General features: G+C 40.6%; 1 protein-coding gene across 1 annotated transcript in view; it reads left to right on the forward strand.

Moving 5' to 3' along the window:
- Eif4g3 (eukaryotic translation initiation factor 4 gamma, 3) overlaps nucleotides 1–21149 on the forward strand; it is a 190803-nt gene that overhangs the window by 61684 nt on the left and 107970 nt on the right. Inside the window, exons 9-10 of the mRNA XM_013032571.1 lie at nucleotides 139–247; nucleotides 7306–8160. Coding sequence (XP_012888025.1) covers nucleotides 139–247; nucleotides 7306–8160 — 964 coding nt within the window. The remainder of the gene's footprint in view (nucleotides 1–138; nucleotides 248–7305; nucleotides 8161–21149) is intronic.

Genomic DNA, 21149 nt, shown 5'->3' on the forward strand with positions numbered 1-21149 from the left:
TTTTTATCCTTGCTTTCCTCCTCTTACTTTTTGTGACCTTCTGCCCCTTTGCCTCCCCTCCGCCCCTCTTGGGTTCCATGTTGCTAGATTTTATGTTCGCACGCTCATTATCACCCTTTTTTGTACTTCAACTCCCAGCAGCTGCCCAGCCAGGTCCCTGAGCACAGCCCTGTGGTTTATGGGACTGTGGAGAGCGCTCATCTTGCTGCCAGCACCCCTGTTACTGCACCTAGCGACCAGAAGCAAGGTTTGTGTATGACTGTTTTCCTCCCTCTTACCTTTGGTGTCTTTTACTGATTATATTTCCCTGAGCCTTCTACATTAAGCATAAAAAAGTATTTTTAGAAAACTAAAGTAGGAATGATTATAAAATATTTTCCTACATCTCATTAATACTTTCCTGTCAATGTCTATATATAGGTAAATTTGCCCTAATCTGTTACTTTTTTAAACTTGTGTTCATGTGGGTTATTATAAATAAGACCTTTCTAGAATAACACAGATTTATGTAATTCAAAATATGTCTTGTGTATGTGGCTTCCTTTACAAAAGAGAATATTTTTACGAGATTGGGCTTCTGTAAGTGGTTGGAGAGAGAACATTGCATTCAGATGGGGCTTCAAGGAGTTGTAGTCACTTCCCTTGTGGTTCCCAGGGCCTCCATTGTGCCACAGAACAGAAAAGCTGAAGCTGTTGTGAGGACACACTCAGCAAATTGTTTTATTCCTGTTGACCTTGAACATAAGATATCTTGCATTTGTAGACAAATATATGCCTTCTGGAATATAAATAAAAATATTTAAGGTTTGGGGGTGTGACTCAAGCAGTAGAACACCTGTCTAGTGAGCAGAAAGCCCTGAAAAAATTACTTTTTTAATTAAAAAAATATCACTTTAAGGGAAAGTGAGATTATATAGTCTTTCTGGTGCAGTTGGGTTTTAGCTTCACTTTCACTTCAGCTGGGAAATAATTTTCAGCAGGCAGAGAGAGAAGCCAGTGACTGTGAACTGCCTTCCAGTGCCTGGATTTTAAAGAGAGAGACAGAATTCAATTTACCTACCTTCTTGAACGATTCATTCCTCCATACCTCTTACTCTTCTTTAGTTGGCTATTAGTAAATGTACTTTCTACAAATTAATTTGTTAAAGAAATGGCCCATAAAGTAGAGGTGGGGTTTTTGGTTAAGCTGCCAATTAATCATACTAAGCTTTCTGAAAGATCAACTGTGACATATGGCTTCAATGCTTTGTTTGTTTGTTTAAATAAAGTATTTTGAAAATAGAAAAGTTGGGGCTGGGAAGTTGGCTCAGTGGTAGAGTGCTTGCCTTGCATGCATAAGGCCCTGGGTTGGCCTGCTTAAGCAGAAGAAAGCAGGAAGTGGCACTGTAGCTCAAGTGGTAGGGTGCTAGCCTTGAGCTGAATAGCTGATGGACAGCGCCCAGGCCCAGAGTTCAGCCCCCATGGTACCACACACACACACACACACACACACACACACACACACACACACACAAATAGAAAAGTTTTCCCCATTGTATATTAAGCTAGTAAAAAAAAAAAGTACTTGAACAAAGGCAAGTCCTATATTGTTTGCTATATAGGAAAGTCTTAAAAGAAAAGAACTTGGCATACTTAAAATTGCACTGCCAAGGAAGTGGCACTGTGGCTCAAGTGGTAGAGCACTCTACCACTGAGCTGAAGAGCTTAGGGACAGCTTCCAGGCTCAGAGTTCAAGCCCCAGAGTTCAGGATCCACAACCACCACCACCACCAACAAAATTGCACTGCCAAATACTTATTTTAGTTAAATGCTTTAGTTAAGGGAGGATGGGGACACACACACACACACACACGCGCACATGCGCACCAACACGCACACGCTCGCTCGCGTGTGCGCGGAAAGTTAAACTTTTCAATACTAAAGCCATTCTCAGTGCAGAAGTGCTTCTCACAGCTTTTAGAGAAGGCCATTCCTTTCCCATCACCACCACAATAAAACCTGTGTTTCTGTTGTTGCTTTTTGAGATAGTGTTTTACTTTGTAGCCAACAGTGGCGGCCAACTTAGAATCTTTTTGTCTTTTGCCTCCCAAGTGCTAGAATGGGTATGGGCCCCCATATCTGGTGATGAAGAAGTTGTAAGCCAAAATTTAGGATATATTTTAGTAATTATTAGTCTTTTCCTTAAAACTTCTTAACTCTTCTGCAAAAACCATAATGCCTTCTATACAAAGTAGTTATGATAAGGTATGCGCTTATATGCTAAGCTTATTTAGTATTTCCTATACTACAAGACTTTAAAATTTCTTTTCTTTCTTTCTTCCTTTCTTTCTTTCTTTCTTTCTTTCTTTCTTTCTTTCTTTCTTTCTTTCTTTCTTTCTTTCTTTCTTTCTTTCTTTCTTTCTTTCCTTTCTCTCTTTCTCTCTTTCTCTCTTTCTTTCTCTTTCGCTCTCTCTTTCTTTCTCTTTCTCTCTTTCTGTCTCTGTCTCTGTCTCTCTCTCTCTCTCTCTCCCCACCATGTGCTCCTAGAGTTTTCTTTGATCAAGGCTTAGCACTTACCTCTAGAGCCACAGCTCTACCTCCAGAGAAGAGTCTCACGAAGTTTTTTGCCTGGGCTAACTTTGAACTGTGATCCTTAGACTTCAGCCTCCTGAACAGCTGGATTACAAGCCCCCAGCTAAATCATTTTATTTACAGTTTCCTCTATAACTATGCTATTTAAAAAATTTATTACAAACTCTGATTCTGTCTTGTCTGGTAGCATCATATATGGTACTATTACTTTTGCAGATATTCTGTGAAAAAGAATACCAAAATTTCTAGACTATAATATCCCTCAAATTTGTCATGTTTAGGCCTAGATTTCCAGAAGGAGAAATAAAAAATGCTTTAATTCTATATAGTTTTTCCATGCTTTCTTTTGGCTTAGAGGAAATTTGAATAACAAAATCAACTTCTCTTATTACCCTGAAATTTAAAAGTAGTATTTTTTTTAAGTACATTTCATTGAACTTACAAGGGACTACTGTCATCTTCTGCTTACCAGAAACACAGCAGCTAATTTCTTATTTTACCAGTAGCTTTTTTTTTTTTTTTAAACCAGTAGACTTCTTTTTTTTTAAACTGTTCCTGGGGCTTGAACTGTGGGTTTTGGTGCTGTCCCTGAGCCTCTTTGTGGTCAAGCCACAGTACCACTTCTAGCTTTTTAGCGTATATTGGAGATAAGAGTCTCACAGATGTTCCTGCCCAGGCTGGCTTCAAACTGTGATCCTCAGATCTCCACCTCCAGAGTAGCTAGGATTACAGGCATGAGCCATCTGTGCCCTGCTCCTTGAGACTCTTTATCTCCAATTAACTACCAAAAAGTTGGAAGTTGAGCTATAGCTCCAGAAGTTGAGCACTAGTCTTGAGCAAAAAACCTCTAGGCCAGCACCCAGACCCTGAGTTCAAGCCCCAGGATATACGCCAAAAGAGAAGGCTGGATAGGGGGCCAGTAGGCAGTCAGGAAGGAAGGGAAGGGCATACCAGTTTTTGGAGATAATACTATTTTCTTTTTAAAATTACAGATAGAAAAATTTATTGTGTGCAAAGATTGCTTTTTTTTTTTTTTAACCCTGTAGCAGTTTTTTTTTCTCCCAGTGAAAAAGAGTCAGTACAGATTTGTACTAGGTAACAATTTCATCTTAGCTCCAAAATGTCCTTCCTGCTTGGTTCACCTAAATACTTAAGATATTAGTAAGTCTTCGCTTCCTACAACAAATTGGACCAGTGTGGACTTTGGCACTATTCTCATTCTGAGCATTTGTTAGTTGTGTGACTTGGCCCTATGGATATTTTCTAAAGGCCTCATTTTCCTTTTCTGTAAAATAGGAAGGTGTAGTTTAATCCAAGTGATGGATGTAAGAATTACACATTTAGTCTAGGAAGTGCTTAATAAATGGTGTAATTATTTATCTTTTCAATCCAGGGCATGTATGGCTAATTGATATAAAGATCAATAACCCATACATCTCTTTAAGTCTTATTACTCATTGTGCTTGCTGACTATACCTGGTGTGGTAATGAACTGAATTATCATGAAACTTACTCATTCAGAGAAACATTGCTCTAGGTGGTCTCTGTTGGCATTTAGGACAGAATACCCTTTGCCAAGTGAGATTGCAGTATACTTGGCCTGTTCTTTGCCTACTGAGTTAAAATAGTATCTCTTGGCAGTTGAGAGACTGGTGGTAATCAGAAGCACATCTAGGCCATTAGTTCTACCACAATATGAGAATAAAATGGAACAGTTTTAGGGGCTGGGTATGATGACACCTGACTAATTCAGCTCCTTGAGAAACTGAGATTTAGAGGATTGTGGTTCAAGGAAAACCTTGATAACTGCCCCCCACTCCCCATGCCTCAGCAAACAAGCCAGGTGGGGTAGAATACTTCTGTAATCCCAAGTTTATGGTGAACACAGATTTAAAGGCTCATTGGTGAGGCTAGCCTTGGAAATAAAGCCATAGCTCAAATTGTAGTATTCTTGCTAACACAAGGCCCTCAATTTGAACTCAGCACTTCCACAAAAAGAGGGAACAGTTTTATCCTTGTTATAAATTTGACACACTTATTGCAGAAACTATGAATAATCAGAATCTTTCATTACTCTTCCCTAATAAACTAATATACATATATTAGTTTTGGATAATTTCTTTCTTTTTTGGGGGGGTCCGGTCATGGGGCCTGAACTCTGGGCCTGAGCACTGTCCCTCAGCTCTTCAACTCAAGGCTAGCGCTCTACCACTTGAATCACAGCGCCACTTCTGGCTTTTTTCTTTTTGCTTATGTGGTGCTGAGGAATCGAACCCAGGGCCTCTGGCATGCAAGGCATGCGCTCTACCACTGAGCCACCTTCCCATCCCCAGTTTTGGATAATTTCTTAAAGTTACCAAATTGTGCTTAAGCTCTATACACACTTTTGTTTCCTCCTTTAAAAAAGTCATATGATTTTTATTTGTTTTCGGTCTGTTGTGAGGCTTGAACTCTCAGGGACTGGGGTGCTGTTCCTGAGCTCTTCAGCTCAAGGCTAGTGATCTACTACCTTTTTTTTTTTTTTTTGCCAGTCCTGGGGCTTGAACTCAGGGCCTGGACACTCTCCTTGAGCTTCTTTTGCTCAAGGCTAGTTCTCTACCACGTGAGCCACAGCACCACTTCCGTTTTTTCAGTTTATGTGGTACTGAGGAATCAAACCCAGGGCTTCATGCATGCTAGGCAAGCATTCTACCACTAAGCCATATTCCCAGCCCCCAGCCTTTTTTCTTTATGTGTCAGTGAGGAATTGAACCCAGGGCTTCATGCATGCTAGGCAAGCATTCTACCACTAAGCCATATTCCCAGCCCCCAGCCTTTTTTCTTTATGTGTCAGTGAGGAATTGAACCCAGGGCTTCATGCATGCTAGGCAAGCACTCTTAGCACTAAGCCACATTCCCAGCCCTAGTGCTCTACCACTTTAAGCCACAGTGCCACATCCAGTTTTCTGGTAGTAATAGGATATGAGTCTCAAGGATTTCCCTACCCAGGCTGGCTTTGAACCACAATCTTCAAATTTCAATCTCCTGAGTAGCTAGAATTACAGGCAGCCTAGCTCACATGCTTTTATTATTACCAACTTTTTAACTAAATCATCTTAAAAACCTATTTTAAATACTATAGAATATTATATGCCCAGGCCATTATTTATTTACTTGTTGAACATTTTAGTTTATCTCCCTCTTGTAGTGTCATTTCCATGTTGTAGACTTACTGCACATTTTTAAATGATTGCATCTGTAGGAAAGAATTGTAAAGATGGAATTCCTTCTCAAAGATGGCCAAACTCTTAATAGTGAAAATCTATTTAGAGGGATTAAAATTTCTTAATCTAGGTCTATTACTTTTAAAGAATGGTTTAGATGATTATTTTAGAGTGAGGCACTCCCAAAATAAGCTTTGTTTTATTTTTATTTAGCTAATTTATTTGTCATTCAGTCTTGGAGCTTAAACTGAGGACTTTCAGCTGTCACTTGGTGTTTTAACTCAAGTCTAACACACTACCACTTGATCCATGCCTTCACTTCTGGCTTTTTGGTAATTAAGAGAGAAGAATCAGGTTGGAAAGGTGGCACAGTGGTAGAGTGCTTGCCTTTCATGCATGAGGCCCTGGGTTCAATTCCTCAGTACCACATAAGCATTAAAGCTGGAAGTGGCACTGTGGTTCGAGTCCCTCAAGAGCTGAGGGACAGAGGGACAGCTGAGGTCCAGAGTTCAGGACCCAGGACCAGAAGAAAGAGAGAGACAGAGACATAGAGAGAGAGAGAGAGAGAGAGATCTCAAAATCTCAATCCTCAGATCCTAGACTCCTGAATAGTTAGCATAGGTGTGAACCACCAGCACATGGCTCTAATTTTCCTCCTTTCCTCTCCCTCCCCCCTCCCTCTCCCTCCCCCTCTCCCCTTCCCCATCTCTTCCTCTCTTCCCTCCCCCCCCCTCTTTCATTTTTGGGGGTGGTGGTGGTAGTGGGGCTTGAACTTGTCCTGGGCTCTATCCCTCAGCTCTTCAGCGCAAGGAGAGTGTTCTACCATTTGAGCCATAGCGCTACTTCCAGTTTTCTGGTGGTTAATTGGAGATAAGTCTCATGGACTTTCCTAGGCTGGCTTTGAGCTATGATCCTCAGATTTCAGCCTCCTGAGCAGCTAGGATTATAGGTGTGAGCCACAGGCACCCAGCTTCTAATTTTCTTAATGGAGAATTGTTTTTTTTTTTTTTAAGATTGTATATACAAATTTTATTAGTCCTAGAACTGCTTTTATTTGGTTTTTTGTAAGCACTAATTTTATTTCTTTTTTTTTTTTGGGGGGTCTGATCATGGGGCCTGAACTCTGGGCCTGGGTGCTGTCCCTCAGCTCTTTAGCTCAAGGCTAGCGCTCTTTTTGCTTATGTGGTGCTGAGGAATCGAACCCAGGGCCTCAGGCATGCAAGGCAAGCGCTCTACCACTGAGCCACCTTCCCAGCCCTCCATTATACTCTTGACATAATCTTGTAAAGAAGTGATTCTTACTCTAAAATAAGATTGATATATAATGGGCGCTAAATAATAGTGGATAAAACCAGAAAACAAATATAACCTGTGTTTTTGGAATACAGAATAAGTAGTTTATTGTTTCCTATTTTGTCAGTGATTTAGTCCAAAAGATAAAGATAAAAAAGGTAAAAGACAGCTAAGGCAATATAGTGTAATCTCTGATTCAAGAATGATTCTTAAAACTCTTGTTTTTTTACTTCTCTAGAAGAGAAAACCAAACGAGATCCAGTGTTAAAGACTACTTCTCCAGTCCTTAGGCTAGTCCTTAGTGGAGAGAAGAATGAACAAGCAGGAAAGACACCTGAGACCGCTACAGTAGAGTCCACATTAGAGATTCCTCTGCCTCCATCACCTCCCACTGTTTCTCCAGATGGTCGAAGTTCAGTTGCTTCCCCTGACTCTGCTACTCTCAGTAGCCAACTCATATTCACTAGTCCTGTAGATGACAGATGTGAACTCTCTTCCTTGAAAGAAGATACAATTCCTCTACCCAGCACCACATCTTGCACAGCAACATCAGACCACTCACCATCAGTAGAAATTAAGGATGATATATGTAAGAAAACCTGTACCGTAGCAACTAATGATATTCCACTGATTTCTAGTACTAACCTAATTAATGAAATGAATGGAATTAGTGAAAAATTACCAACCACAGAAAGCATTGTAGAAATGGTGAAACAGGAAGTGTTGCCATTGACTCTTGAGTTGGAGATTCTGGAAAATCCCCCAGAAGAAATGAAAATGGAGTGTATCACTGCTGCCATCACCCCTCCTATAGTTGCTTCCTTTTCTCCAGCTCCTCCAACTCCTCCAGCTTCTCCTCCCACTGCAGTCCTTGTTTCTGCTGCCGCCACAACTGGTGCTGCTTCAGGTACCCCCACTGCAGTCCAGAGAATCTTAGAAGAAGAGGAAGAAGAAGAGGAGGAGGAGAGCATAAGAACTTGCCTTGGTGAAGATACAAAAGAGATTCCAAGCAAATTAGAGGTAGAAGCAGATGGGCAAACAGAAGAGATTGTGGATTCTCTGAATTTGAATTCAAGAAAGAGCCCTGTCCCAGGTAAGCTGTTCTGCAATTTATAATCTTATGCTTGCTGAACATGGAAGAAGAGGCCATTTTTTGAGTTTTTGTTTTTGTTTTTAATTTGCTACTTTCCTTGACTTCCAGAACCATCAAATGAATGCTGAAATTCCTAGTCTGATTTCTTCAGTGGTGTGTTTGTGTTTTAGTACAGCCTGCAAAAGAGTAACTCCATTGTCTAAAAATGCAAATGAGAATTTCCAAATATATTAAATGCCTCCAAGGTATATGTCTCTACATACTGGGTTGTTCTTTTGTTTTTGTTCATACTTCATCCTTAGTGGTTGCTTTTGTTGCTTTGGGTTAGAATCAAAATAAGCATGGTCTTGAATCCTTAGAATTGTAAAACCCAAGCAATAAATTTGTAATTTCAAGGAATTCCTCTATGTAATACCTCTATTTTAATCTTAGTTTTGAGAAAATAGCAACCAGAATGTCAAAAGTTTATAGCTTCTTTTGACTTATATAAAAGTGCTCTCATAAAATTGCAGATAAGAAATTCACTTTCAAAAGCTTTATTTTCTTTGTTAGGTAGTCAATTGAAAGTTTTACAGTTTTGTTTTTTTTTTGGGGGGGGATGGGTGTTTGTGACACTTTTGGTGGTATTGGCTTTGAGCTCAGTGGCATGTGCTTGCTAGACCAGCACTCTTCCATTTGCTTTAATTAAAATTTTTGAATAGGGCCTGGGAAGGTGGTTCAGTGATAGAGTGCTTGTCTTGCATGGATGAGGTCCTGGGTTCAATTCCTCAGTACCTCATAAGAAGAAAAAGCCAGACATGGTGCTGTGGCTCAAGTGGTAGATTGCTAACCTTGAGCTGAAGAGCTGAGGGACAGCACCCAGGAACAGAGTTCAGGCCCTAGAACCGAAACACACACACACACACACACACACACACACGCATGCACGCACGCACACACACACACACAAATTTTGAATAGGTGTCCCCCCTCCTTCCCTCTCCCCTCACCCCTGGTCCTGGGGATTTAATTTAGGGCCTGAATGCTATTCCTGAGCTTTCTGAGCTTTTTTTGCTCAAAGATAGCCACTTAAGCCACAGCTCCACTTCCAAATTTTTGGTGGTTAATTGGGACTTTCTGGTCCTGTTGGCTTCAAACTATGATCCTCAAATCTAAGCTTCATGTGCTGCGCCCCCGCCCCCCCCCCCACATCCAATACCAGGGCTTTTTCCCTAAAGGCTGGTGTTCTACCACTTGGGCCACACCTCCACTTCTGATTTTTGTTAGTTAATAGTTGCCTTGAACTTTGACCTTTGGATCTCAGCCTCCTGAGTAGGTAGGATTAGAGGTGTAAGTCATTGGCATATGACAAGACTCCTTTTTATGCTTTGCTTGGATTGTGATCCATCCTCCTACTTCTCACATAAGTTAAATGAAAAATATGCCACCATACCTAGCTTTTAATTAGTTGAGATGGGATTTTGCATGCTTTTTACCCTGGCTAGCCAGTCTGGAACTATGATCTTCCAGATTTCTACTTCCTCAGTAGCTATGATGCAAGTCACTCCATCTGGCCAGAGTTTTGTATTCTTCCCCATTCAAATAGTGTGTTCATGTAGCATCATACAGGGTTTTAAGTTTTAGGAAATTTTAATAAAAATTTTGATATTAGCTAGGTGCCGGTGGCTCATAATCCTAGCTACTCAGAAGGCTGAGATCTGAGGATTGCGATTCAAAGCCAGCTGGGGCAGGGAAGTCCATGAGACTCATATTTCCAATTAACTACCAGAAAACCAGAAGTGATGCTGTTGCACAAGTAGTAGAGTGTTTGCCTTGAACTGAAGAACTCAGGGACAGCACTCAGGCCCAGAGTTCAAGCCCCAGGACAAAACACACACACACTCACACACACACGTACGTATGTACGTACGTATATACACACTACAAGTTATCTGAGGTTATCCACTAATTTCTAGAGTCAGTAGCTATCTTCTACAACATTGTTCTCTGCTGTGTAATTTTCTGTGTGCCCACCTGGGTAGGCTCCTTAACTCATGCACACTAGGGGCCAGTTCAGTGTGCCTCCCCATCATCGATCTGAGATAGGCTCCAGTTTTAGTAACCCACATCTTGGTGTTCCTTTTTATTTGTGTAATCAATAGGGATCTTGACAAGCCAAAAAGTTGGTCCCTATTTTTATGATGTGTCTTTCTTACTCAGCTCAGTACTTATGCCACACAAGCATCTGATACTTTGAACTATACAATATTCAACTTGCAAAGTAGATTGGGCTGGGCTCCCATGGCTCACACCTGTAATTGTAGCTACTTAGGAGGCTGAGATCTGAGGATTGGGGTTTGAAGCCAGCCAACCTGGAAAGAAAAATCCCCATGAGACTCTTATCTTCAACTAATCACTCAAAAACCAGAAGTGGTGCTGTGGCTCAAGTGGTAGAGTGCTAACCCTAAACACAAAGAGATTCAGGACAGTACCAGGCCCTGAGTTCAAGCCCCACAACCGACCAAAAAAAGAAAAAGAACAAAAAGAGTGAATCAATAAATGATTCAAGGCAGTTAGTATGGAGAAACTTCTGGTCAATCACCTGTTTTCTCACTAAACTGGCTTCCTTCAGTATTTATCTTGCTAGTGCTGTTTTAAAAATCTTTACCCCTGGAGTTTGTCAGTCTTCCTTTGTAAAGACCATCTTGGTTTGGGTCTGTTGAATGTTGTCCCAAAACTGTATGTTGGAGCACAGTAATTTGTTTGACTTTTTACATAATGTGGAAACCAATACCCTGCACTGAAATTATATTTTCACTGAGCTTTTGCATTCATTCTCCTTTAAGCACTTTGGATCTTAGATGGCTTTTGATGTCATATGACAGAGCCCAGGATTGGACAGACACAGAATGACTTTGGATTAAATAGTGTTCATGCCATTGCACATTTGTTTGCAGTGTTAGTATTCTTGGAATTAGTAAAAATCTTTGATTAAAAGATTTCTTAATCAAAGGCAAAGTGTTCTTCATGACTGCTATGATGTGGGAGGAGGTTGGTGATATCAGAAAAAGTAGACATTTTTCTAGGGCCATGTTCTTTTTCAATGTGACAAGGAAATAGTAGGTCTGTAATTTCCCTATGTGTCATACATTCTTCAGAACCAATAATAAATGAATCTCAACCACCTCTGTAGCCTGATAATTTTTAAATCCACCAAGGCAGGCCTGGTTTCCATTTATCAACAGATGTTTGTTTTTGATACAGAAGTTAACAATGAAAATTGAAAATGCCTTTAGTCTTTATATCTACTAAAGTAGTCATACGTTAATGTGACTAAATAGGCTTAATAGCTAGTTTCATTTCACTTCACTCTTTACTTTGAGAAGTTAAGAAATCATAGCAATTTGGTTTGGAAATTGAGAGGAGGTTGCTTCCTGTTTTATTTTGTTTTGTTTTTGAGGCATATCCTATGACTCTCAAAATCTTGAGCTCATGTGATCTGCTTACCTCAGCATCCTGAGTAGTTGAGACTACAGCAATGTGCCACTCTACTTGGCTTTGGATATCAGGTTCTTGGTGTTTATTTTGATAATAGCTATTGTCCCTTCCTGAGGATGAAGTACTTCATGTTATCTTTAGGAGCCATTTGCTTTTTATTATTGGTTGTGACATATAAATAACACACAATAAGCTGGGCTCTGGTGGCTCATACCTGTAATCCTAGCTATTCAGTAGGCTAAGAGCTGAGGATCGTGGTTCAAAGCCAGCCTGGGCAAGGAAAGCCCATGAGACACTTATCTCCAATTAATCACCAGAAAATTAGAAGTGGCACTGTAGCTCTAGTGGTAGAGTGCTGGCTTTGAGCTGAAGAGCTCAGAGACAGCACCCAGGCCCAGAGTTCAAGCCCCATGACCGACAAAAAAAAAAAAAAGCACACACAATAATCAACATATAAATCTTTTATTAAAAAACAAAAATGTCAGACACAGGGATATGGTTCCTTGTGTGTGTGTGTGTGTGTGTGTGTGTGTGCGCGCGCGCGCTAGTGTGTGTATGTGTGTACACACCTATCTATACTGTGGTTAAACAGGAACTCTACTACTTGAACTTTTTTGCCATCCTCTATCGAGATGATATTCTTGAGTGAGTTGAAATAGAACAGTCATGATTGCTTTGGGGTTGTGACCTTGTCTAAAATGAGAATTATTTGTGTTTATCTTCAGTGTACTCTGACAAGCCTCAAAGATTTGCCAGATATGGGACTACTTATCCTGCTTGATCACTTGAAGAACTTGTTGCACAAAACTCTGTGAAATGGGTGATTTCTTGAAAGCTTGGGAAGCCTTACTATGGTTTCTATATGTTTGATAGGGAAAAAGGGATTCGAAACTTACCCCATTTATCATAGAGGAATTCATTTGTTTCAGGAATGCATTCTAACACTGTGTAATATAATTTTTTTTATATACTAGGATTTGAACTTAGGGCCAAGTGCTTGTTGTCTGGCTGGCATTCTCCCATTTGAACCAGATCCCTCATCTTTTTTATTTTTCAGGTAGGGTCTTGTGTTTTTACATAGAACTAGCCTCAAGACTAGGATCTTTAAATTTAAGGCCTGTTGTGCAGCATGTGTTCTACCATGCCTAGCTTGTTGGTTGAGTTTTGCTTTTTTCCATGGTTATCCTTGAATTGCAGTCTTCCTGATCTCCATTTATTTAAGTAATTTTTTAATTATCTAAAAACGTTGTTTGAAATTGTTTTGTCAGATTTCTAAGTTTTCTACTCATTGTATCTTTTCATTGTTGATCCTAGTGTATTGTCTCTGTATACTTAATGTCTCTCATGAACTCAGCTTCAGGTAAACTTTTCTGGTTATAGATCAAGGGCAAGTCTAGCTAAAGCTGTCCCATATTTGTATTTATCTGACCTGCCACATGACTTAGGGAACATATTTGCTTGAAATAATTTTGGGTTTGATGTCCTCAGCCCATACTCATACCCCAAAGTGTGAAGGGATTCCCTATGGTCTGGTTGCTGAATTTTTGAATGTGACAGCAGTCCCCCCTTTTCATGTAGCTGAAAGTAAACAGCTTTCCTTCCTTTTGTTTGCTTACTGGTTTTGCTTTTGCTTCCCTCACTCTCATTTTATTTATTTACCCCCATTTTATTATTGTAGCTTTTTTACTGTGGCTATTATTCTTTTAGGAGTTACAGGGCTTTTTGTGAGAATCTCAGTTCCAAGGTCCTACTTGGCAGAGATCCAACATCTCATTTCTGTCTGTGGGTATTAAAGATGAAGTTTGACTATTGAGACCACAACACCATCCTATAACCCTACGCATGTAGCAGTCACATTAGCCATTGACTTTGCTTATGTGACAACTTGCAGGAATTTTACTTTGTTCTGTGAATTTAGCAAACATTGCAATATAAAGGTTCATTTTAAAATGGAGATAGACTATATGTGTTTGAGATGATGTTAGTAAACTGCTGGTCCATGTAAGCAATCAGGTGGCTCATACTCTCTTTATTTAGACTTAATTTGAAGTGTAAAGGTATTGTACTTCCGAGTTCAGGAAAGATTTCATTAATAATACTTGCTTTTTTTTTTTTTTTTCCTTTGGTTGGTCGTAGGACTTGAACTTTGGACCTGGGTGCTGACCTTGAGCTCTTCAGCTCAAGGTAAGCACTCTACCACGGAACCAAAGTGCTACTTCTGGTTTTCTGGTGATTAATTAGAGATAAGAGTCTCATGGACTTTCCTGTCAGGCTGGCTTTGAACCTCAATCCTCAGATCTCAGCCTCCTGAGTAGCTCAGATTACAGATGTGAGCCACTGGTACCTAGCTAGTTTTGTTTCTGATGCCAGTTTTGGGGCCTGAACTCAGGCCCTGAGCTTTTTTTGCTCTGCCATTTGAGACACAGCTCCACTTCCTGCTTTTCTGGTGATTAATTGAAAATGAGTCTCAAGATTTTCTTGCCTGCTGGCTTCAAACCGTGACTTTGAGATCTTAGCCTCCTAAGTAGCTAGGATTACAAGCTGAGAAAATACTTCGAAATAAAACAGGGGCTGGGAAGGTGGCTCAGTGGTAGGGCGCTTGCTTTGCATGCATGAGGCCCTGGGTTCGATTCCTCAGCATCACATAAGCAAAAAGAAAAAAGCCGGAAGTGGCGCTGTGGCTCAAGTGGTACAGCACTAGCCTTGAGCTGAAGAGCTGAGGGACAGTGCCCAGGCCCAGAGTTCAGGCCTCACAACCAGACCCCAAAAAAAGAAAACATAGTAAGTATAAAACCAGAAATAAAAATATTTTTCAATAGACCAACATAAAAAAGACTCATTCTTAAAGCCCTGATATAAAGAGGAATATCAGGACTGGGAAGGTGGCTTAGTGGTAGAATGCTTACCTAGCATGCATGAAGCCCTGGGCTTGATTCCTGAGTACCACAGACACAGAAAAAGACAGAAGTGATGCTGTGTCTCAATTGTTAGAATGCTAGCCTTGAGCAAAAGAAACTCAGGGACAGTGGCCAGGCCCTGAGTTCAAGCCCCAGGACAGGCAAAACAAAAAAGGTCAACATTAGGATTAAGGAAATTGAAATGGGTTTCTAACTTTTGCTCCAGTTAAGGCTATGAAATGTCCTTGGAAATCTTAGTTTCTAGGACTCAAAGTAGAGCACAATCATGTGGATGTCCCACAGTCCTAGTTCTTGCAGGATTTGCACCTTCTTTATCCTTCTCAACATAGATGCAGAACTTGGCATCCCTACACATAGTCTAAGTTCTGGGCCAACCGCCAAACCCATCAGAGGGGGCTTTTTGTTGTTTATTTTTGTTGAATGTTGATTTTGGTGGTCTTGGGGGTTGAATGTATGCTTGGCTAGAAAGGCCTTCTACCACTGGAGCCACACCCTACATCCCTTTTTGCTTTAATTTTTAGATAGGGTGATGCACTTTTTTTTAGACCTGAGGCTAGGCTCCAACTGCATTCCTCCTACAATGTCTAGCATGTAGCTAAGATCATAGGTGTTTGCCACCTTGCCCAGCTTATGGTTAGGGCCAGGTCTTGATAATTTTTTGCGTGGGCTAGACTTGGTCTCTGCCTCCTGAGGGAGGTAGCTGATTACAGGTAAAAATCACACCACACCACACCCAGGAGCATAATTTTAGAAGCAACAGTTACCTCTTAAATCCTTGTTAGAGGTTTCACTCTGACCATCCTTACAGATAAAGGCTTTTTCTGCCTTTTCTGTGAACTATTACTTTCTAAATTGCCTTAAAAAATACAGCTGCCTCAGTAGTACATTTCTATCATGCCTTCCTTGTTTGCTTATTGCGCTCCATGATGAGATCTCAGGCATTCCTTGAAACATATGAGTGGGTGCTGCAGAATGATTCCATGTCATCTCCTGATCGGATCAGACACCATTCCTCCTTCCCAAGCCCCTTGGCTCAGCCCCTTTCCCATTAAATAACTGTTATATAGTTCCATGAATAGACTTGGCTTCTCTGGTTACTGTTTGATAGCTCAATTTTCTCCAGGCTTAGTAAAGCACCTTTCTTCATTATAAGGAATTGTTGTGTTTACCTACTTTCAGTTAAAAGAAAGCCCTCCGTAAACTAGGTCCTACCATGAGCTTCCCTTTCTCTAATCTCCATCTTCCCCTGGCACCCAGAAGCCCTAAGAACTGCTTCCAATGCTTGGAAAAGACAGTTTTCCCCACTGATGCAGAAAAGTGCCAAGTACTCTCCCACTTTGAGCCACAGCTCCACTTCTGGTTTTCTGGTGGTTAATTGGAGATAAGCATCTCACAGACTTTATTACCTAGTTGGCTTCAAACTGCTTCTCACCTTATAGGTGTGATTCACTAGCACCCAGCTTCCTATTTTCATATTTATGTTTATAAAGCCTTTTCTTGGGCATCTCAAATGCTATTGTTTTTTAGTTTGTATGTTTTTCAATATAGCAGGTAACTAAGGTAAAGACTGTCACAAATACGTTTTTGTGATTTAAATATTACCATCTTCTTTTTTAGTTAGGATAATTGAGCATAATGTATATTACAGTAAAGTTCACCCCATTAGTATTCTATGAATTTTGGTAAGTATGACATATAATCTTGTAATCAGTTTCAAACCCTCCTTATTTTATTACTCTACATATTCTTCATGGATGATTTCCTGTACTCTGAAGATAGCTGGCTACATCTAGTGTATGCTTGTAGTTTCCAGGTTGTTGGTTTTGTCAGGTGGTTGTTTTTTTGTTTTTTGGTGTTTTTTTTTTTTTTGGTCCAGTCGTGGGGCCTGATCTCTGGGCCTGAGCGCTGTCCCTCAGCTCTTCAGCTCAAAGCTAGCGCTCTACCACTTGAGCCACAGCGCCACTTCTGGCGTTTTTCTTTATGCTTATGCATGCCTCAGGCATGCAAGGCAAGTGCTCTACCACTGAGCCAACTTCCCAGCCATAGGTGGTTGTTTTTTATGCCAGTCCTGGGGGCTTGAACTTTGGGTCTACGTGCTGTCCCTGAGCTTTTGTGCTCACGACTAGCACTCTACCATTTGGGCCAAAGCTCCACTTCAAGCTTTTTGCTAGTATAAAGAGATAAGAGACTCACAGACTTCACTGTCCTGACTGGCTTTGAACCAGGATCCTTGGATCTCAACCTCATAAGTAGCTAGGATTGTAGTTATGGGCCACTGGTACACAGTAGGTTTTTTTTTTCTTCCTATTTTAAATCTCTATCCTAGTTTTTCCTGCAGACTTCATCCCTTTGTTTTTTTTTTTGTTTAGAGCGGTACTAGGGTTGGGGGTTGGCGTTCTTGTGAGATAAAGTCTTACTATATAGTCTAGGCTTGGGATCTTCCTGTCTGTATCTCCCAAGTGGTGGGAATTCAAGTATGTACCATAACACCCTTTAATCTATCATCTTAATTTTCTTTCTTTTTTTTTTTTTGCCAGATATCTACTTCTATTTGGAAAGCTAAGAATTATATTAACTCAAACCTGTCTAGGGCTGGGAAGGTGGCTCAGTGGTAGAGCGCTTGCCTTGAAGGCATGAGGCCCTGGGTTCAATTCCTCAGCACCACATAAGCAGAAAAAAAAAAGCCAGAAGTGGCGCTGTGGCTCAAGTGGTAGAGCGCTAGCCTTGAGCTGAAGAGCTGAGGGACAGCGCCCAGGCCCAGAGTTCAGGCCCCATGACCGGACCCCCAAAAAAAATTAAAAAAAAAAAGTCTAATATTACCTACTCCTTTAAATGTGTTTTGATTCTGTTACACTAGCTGTACTTAAAAACAAAATCCTATAGCCAAGCCAGGCATCAGTGGCTTATCCCTGTAATCCTAGCTACTTGAGAGGCTGAGAAGGGGTGAATCAAGATTCATTCAAAGTCCAGCGTAGGCAGAAAAGTTCTCAATACCCTTTTTCTCAACCCATATACATACTTCTCATCCTATATATCAGGAGAGGCTAAAAATGGCTACATGCAAGCCAGACAGCAAAATCTGGCAATACCTTTAGTTGCTGTCACGCCAGCAACTAAAGGAAGCCTGATATAGGCTAATTGTGTTATAGGTGCATACCCAGATAGGATATGAGAGCCTATGTCAAAAACAACCATTAAGAGCTGGGCGCCAGTGGCTCACACCTGTAATCCTAACTACTCAGGAGGCTGAGATCTGAGGATCATGGTTCAAAGCCTGCCCGGGCAGGAAAAGTCCATGAGACTCTTATCTCCAATAAACCACTCAGAAAACAGGAAGTGGTGCTGTGGCTCAAGTAGTAGAGCACTAGCCTTGAGCTGAAGAGCTGAGGGACAGCGCCCAGGTCCAGAGTGTTCAAGCCCCATGACCACAAAAAACCAAACACACACACACACACAGAAAAAAAAAGATCTAGTAGGCTTATAATTAAATGGTAATGCACACATCTGTCATGGGTGAGACCACAAGCCTGAATGAATGAGTGAAATAATATTTATAAAATCCTTATCTGTCAAGCACATCTCTGCTTGGCTCTTCAGAATCTTGGATAATCATAGAATACACTTTCCTCTAAATGAATCCCTAAGACATTCAAGTTCTACTACACAGTCTTGTTACTTTACTGTTATTAGCTCACAAGTATCATCTACAGAAATGCACCAGTATTCTGGAAGCCTAAATGATTTGAAAGTTACCACAATCATTGATTGTAGTGTTTTGTTTGTTTGTTTGTTTGTTTTAGCCAGTCATGGGGCTTGAACTCTGGGCCTGGGGGCTGTCCCTCAGCTCTTCAGCTCAAGGCTAGCGCTCTACCACTTGAGCCACAGCGCCACTTCTGACTTTTTTCTGCTTATGTGCTGCTGAGGAATTGAATCCAGGGCCTCATGCATGCAAGGCAAGCACTCTACCACTGAGCCACCTTCCCAGTCCAATTGGTATTTTTTAAAGCTTATTTCTTATCTAGAAATGTAATTGTACTTACCTCATAAAGTTGTACGGATAAAGATATATTCACAGCACAGAGCACATGACCACTAAACACTCTTGTTGAATAATACTTCTATTTGTCAGTCAGTATTAAGGGCCCCAGATGTTACCTTAAAACTATATTGATCTCTACCCTGAATAATTTATTTGCTTAAGAGACTCTCAAGAAGTTAATGTGGGAGATTGGGAGAAGATTCCATACAACAGTTCTTATGCATGGATAACTTTGATGTAAGGTTTTGGGGACAAATAAAATAAGGTGATCTCTGCCATGATTGGGAAGGGAATAAATGTTCTACCTAGAATAATTAGTGAGAATTCAGTCATAAAAAGAAATGAAGTTCTGGTGCATTCTGATAAGTTTAATGAACTTTGAACTATTGGGTGGAAATGTAATGATATGATGCTTGTTATGTGATTTCATTTAAATGAAATGTCTGAAGTAGGCAAAGCCATACAGACAGTAGTAGTTTTGGTTGGGAGAGAGGGTGTTGCACAGGAGTAAGTGATAAATAAATAGTAAATAAACAAGTAATAAAAGAACATAAGAAAAATTGTATTGTGTATGTATTAGCTCAGTAAAAATGTTGTATTTTTAAAGAAATATTTTGTGGTTCTTGTACCCACTAGATCTCTGTAAGAATCTGAGATACTAGAAACTTAGGAAGCTTTTTTAACCCACCTTCACCATATTAAAAAACACTAGAATTAGTATCAGTAGTGATATAAGAACATTGAAAAACAGTAAAAAATCCTATCCTGTTTTTATCCTATAGTACTTTCCTAAATAAGTTTATCTTACCTGAGTTGGAGAGGGACTTCTCCTGTGTTGAATATACCACCTATAGCAGCCATTCTGAATGCATTGTTTGATGTCACAATTAGCACCTAACCAGGTCAACAAAGCAAGTGGTCCTTTGTGATCAAACACATGAGAGATTTGTACTATAGAAGTAATTATTTCCCATTTGTTTTGAAATGTGTTTGAACCATCCTCTCTAAGTCAGGTCCTACACTATACATTTGGGGGCTTTATCTTCCCACCTGTCCATCTACTCCTTCATCCTCTCTGGTTAGTCCACTTTGCTCATAGTCCTTGACAAACTCTTGTTACACCTCACTTTCTTTTGGAAGTATTTTCATTGTATATTTCCCAGAACAAATACATGGATGCCAGGTGTCTGTTCGGAATATTATGCCAGGCTGTTAGGTTAGCCTTCAGGTCCCCTCTCTCGTGTTGCCCTAGCATCATCATTCTTGTGAGTTTGGCAGTACCAGAGTTTGAACTCACTGCCCTCTTAAAGAACAATCCCTTTAGACTTTTTTGTACTGGTGATTTTGAAATAGGATCTCACATTTTGCTTGTACTGGTACAACCACAGTCTACCTGTTTCATGGTTCATGTCATAACTGGGATGACAGTTGTGCACCACCAGCCCAACTTGTGTTGAAGTGGACTCTCAGACTTTTCTGCCAAGGCTGTAGTATTGACTTCTTTAACCCTTCCATCTACCTATTGCTCTTATTTGTTAGAAGACTAGAGCACAGAGAAGGCAATCCTGGCTGAAGGTCATAAGGTTGTTAAGCAGCAGAGCCAGAGTTCCAGGGTTTGGCAACCCATGTTCATAAGTCTGTCCTATCATAGTACCTTTCATATTAAATCTCCTGTTAACACTTTTTTTGTTGTTGTTGTTGGTTGTGGGTCTTGAACTCTGGGTCTGGGTGCTGTGCTGTTCCTGCACTCTTGAGCTCAAGGCGAGCACTCTACTGCTTGAGCTACAGCGCCACTTCCAGTTTTCTAGTGTTTTTTTTTGTTTTGTTTTTTTTTTTTTTTTATTGGAGATAGGAGTCTCACAGACTTTCCTGCCCAGGCTGGCTTTGAACCCCGATCCTCAGATCTCAGCCTCCTGAGTAGCTAGGATTACAGGCGTTAGCCACCAGCAGGCACCCGGCTGTTAACATATTTTTAAGTCAAGCAATAAAAATGTAAAATAATTCTGAGTGTGTGCGTGCAGACTTTGCCTGCCTGCCCACCCCCTTGCCTTCCAGTCTGTCCTGGCACTTGAAATGAGTGTTTAGCTTAAGGCTAGCATTCTATACTTGAGCCATAGCTCCATGTCTGCCTTTTGAGTGGTTAATTGGAGATAAGAGTCTCAAAGACTTTCTTGCCTGGGCTGACTTTGAATCTTGATCCTCAGATCTCAGTCTCCTGAGTAGTTAGGATTACAAGTGTGAGCCGTCAGCATCTGGCTTTAAAACAATTCTTACTGAGTTTTTATATTAGAGATGAATGTAGTGTTCACATAAATTAACTATTGGAGAAACAGGCAGTGACAGGAGTTCAAAGTCATATATTCATCCTGAAGAACTAATAAGGGCCAGCAAAATGTATCATTCTCAGATTTCTCTTCATTCTAGAATTCTTTTTTTTTTTCTCCCTGTCATGGGCTTGAATTCAGGGCCTAGGTGCCGTCCCTAAGCTCTTTTGCTCAGGGCTAGAGCTTTACCACTTTGAGTCACAGACCCACTTCTGGTTTTTGAGGGTTTAA

The sequence above is a fragment of the Dipodomys ordii genome, unplaced genomic scaffold, assembly GCF_000151885.1.
Source record: "Dipodomys ordii isolate 6190 unplaced genomic scaffold, Dord_2.0 Scaffold6, whole genome shotgun sequence".
In the NCBI taxonomy this organism is placed as follows: domain Eukaryota; kingdom Metazoa; phylum Chordata; class Mammalia; order Rodentia; family Heteromyidae; genus Dipodomys; species Dipodomys ordii.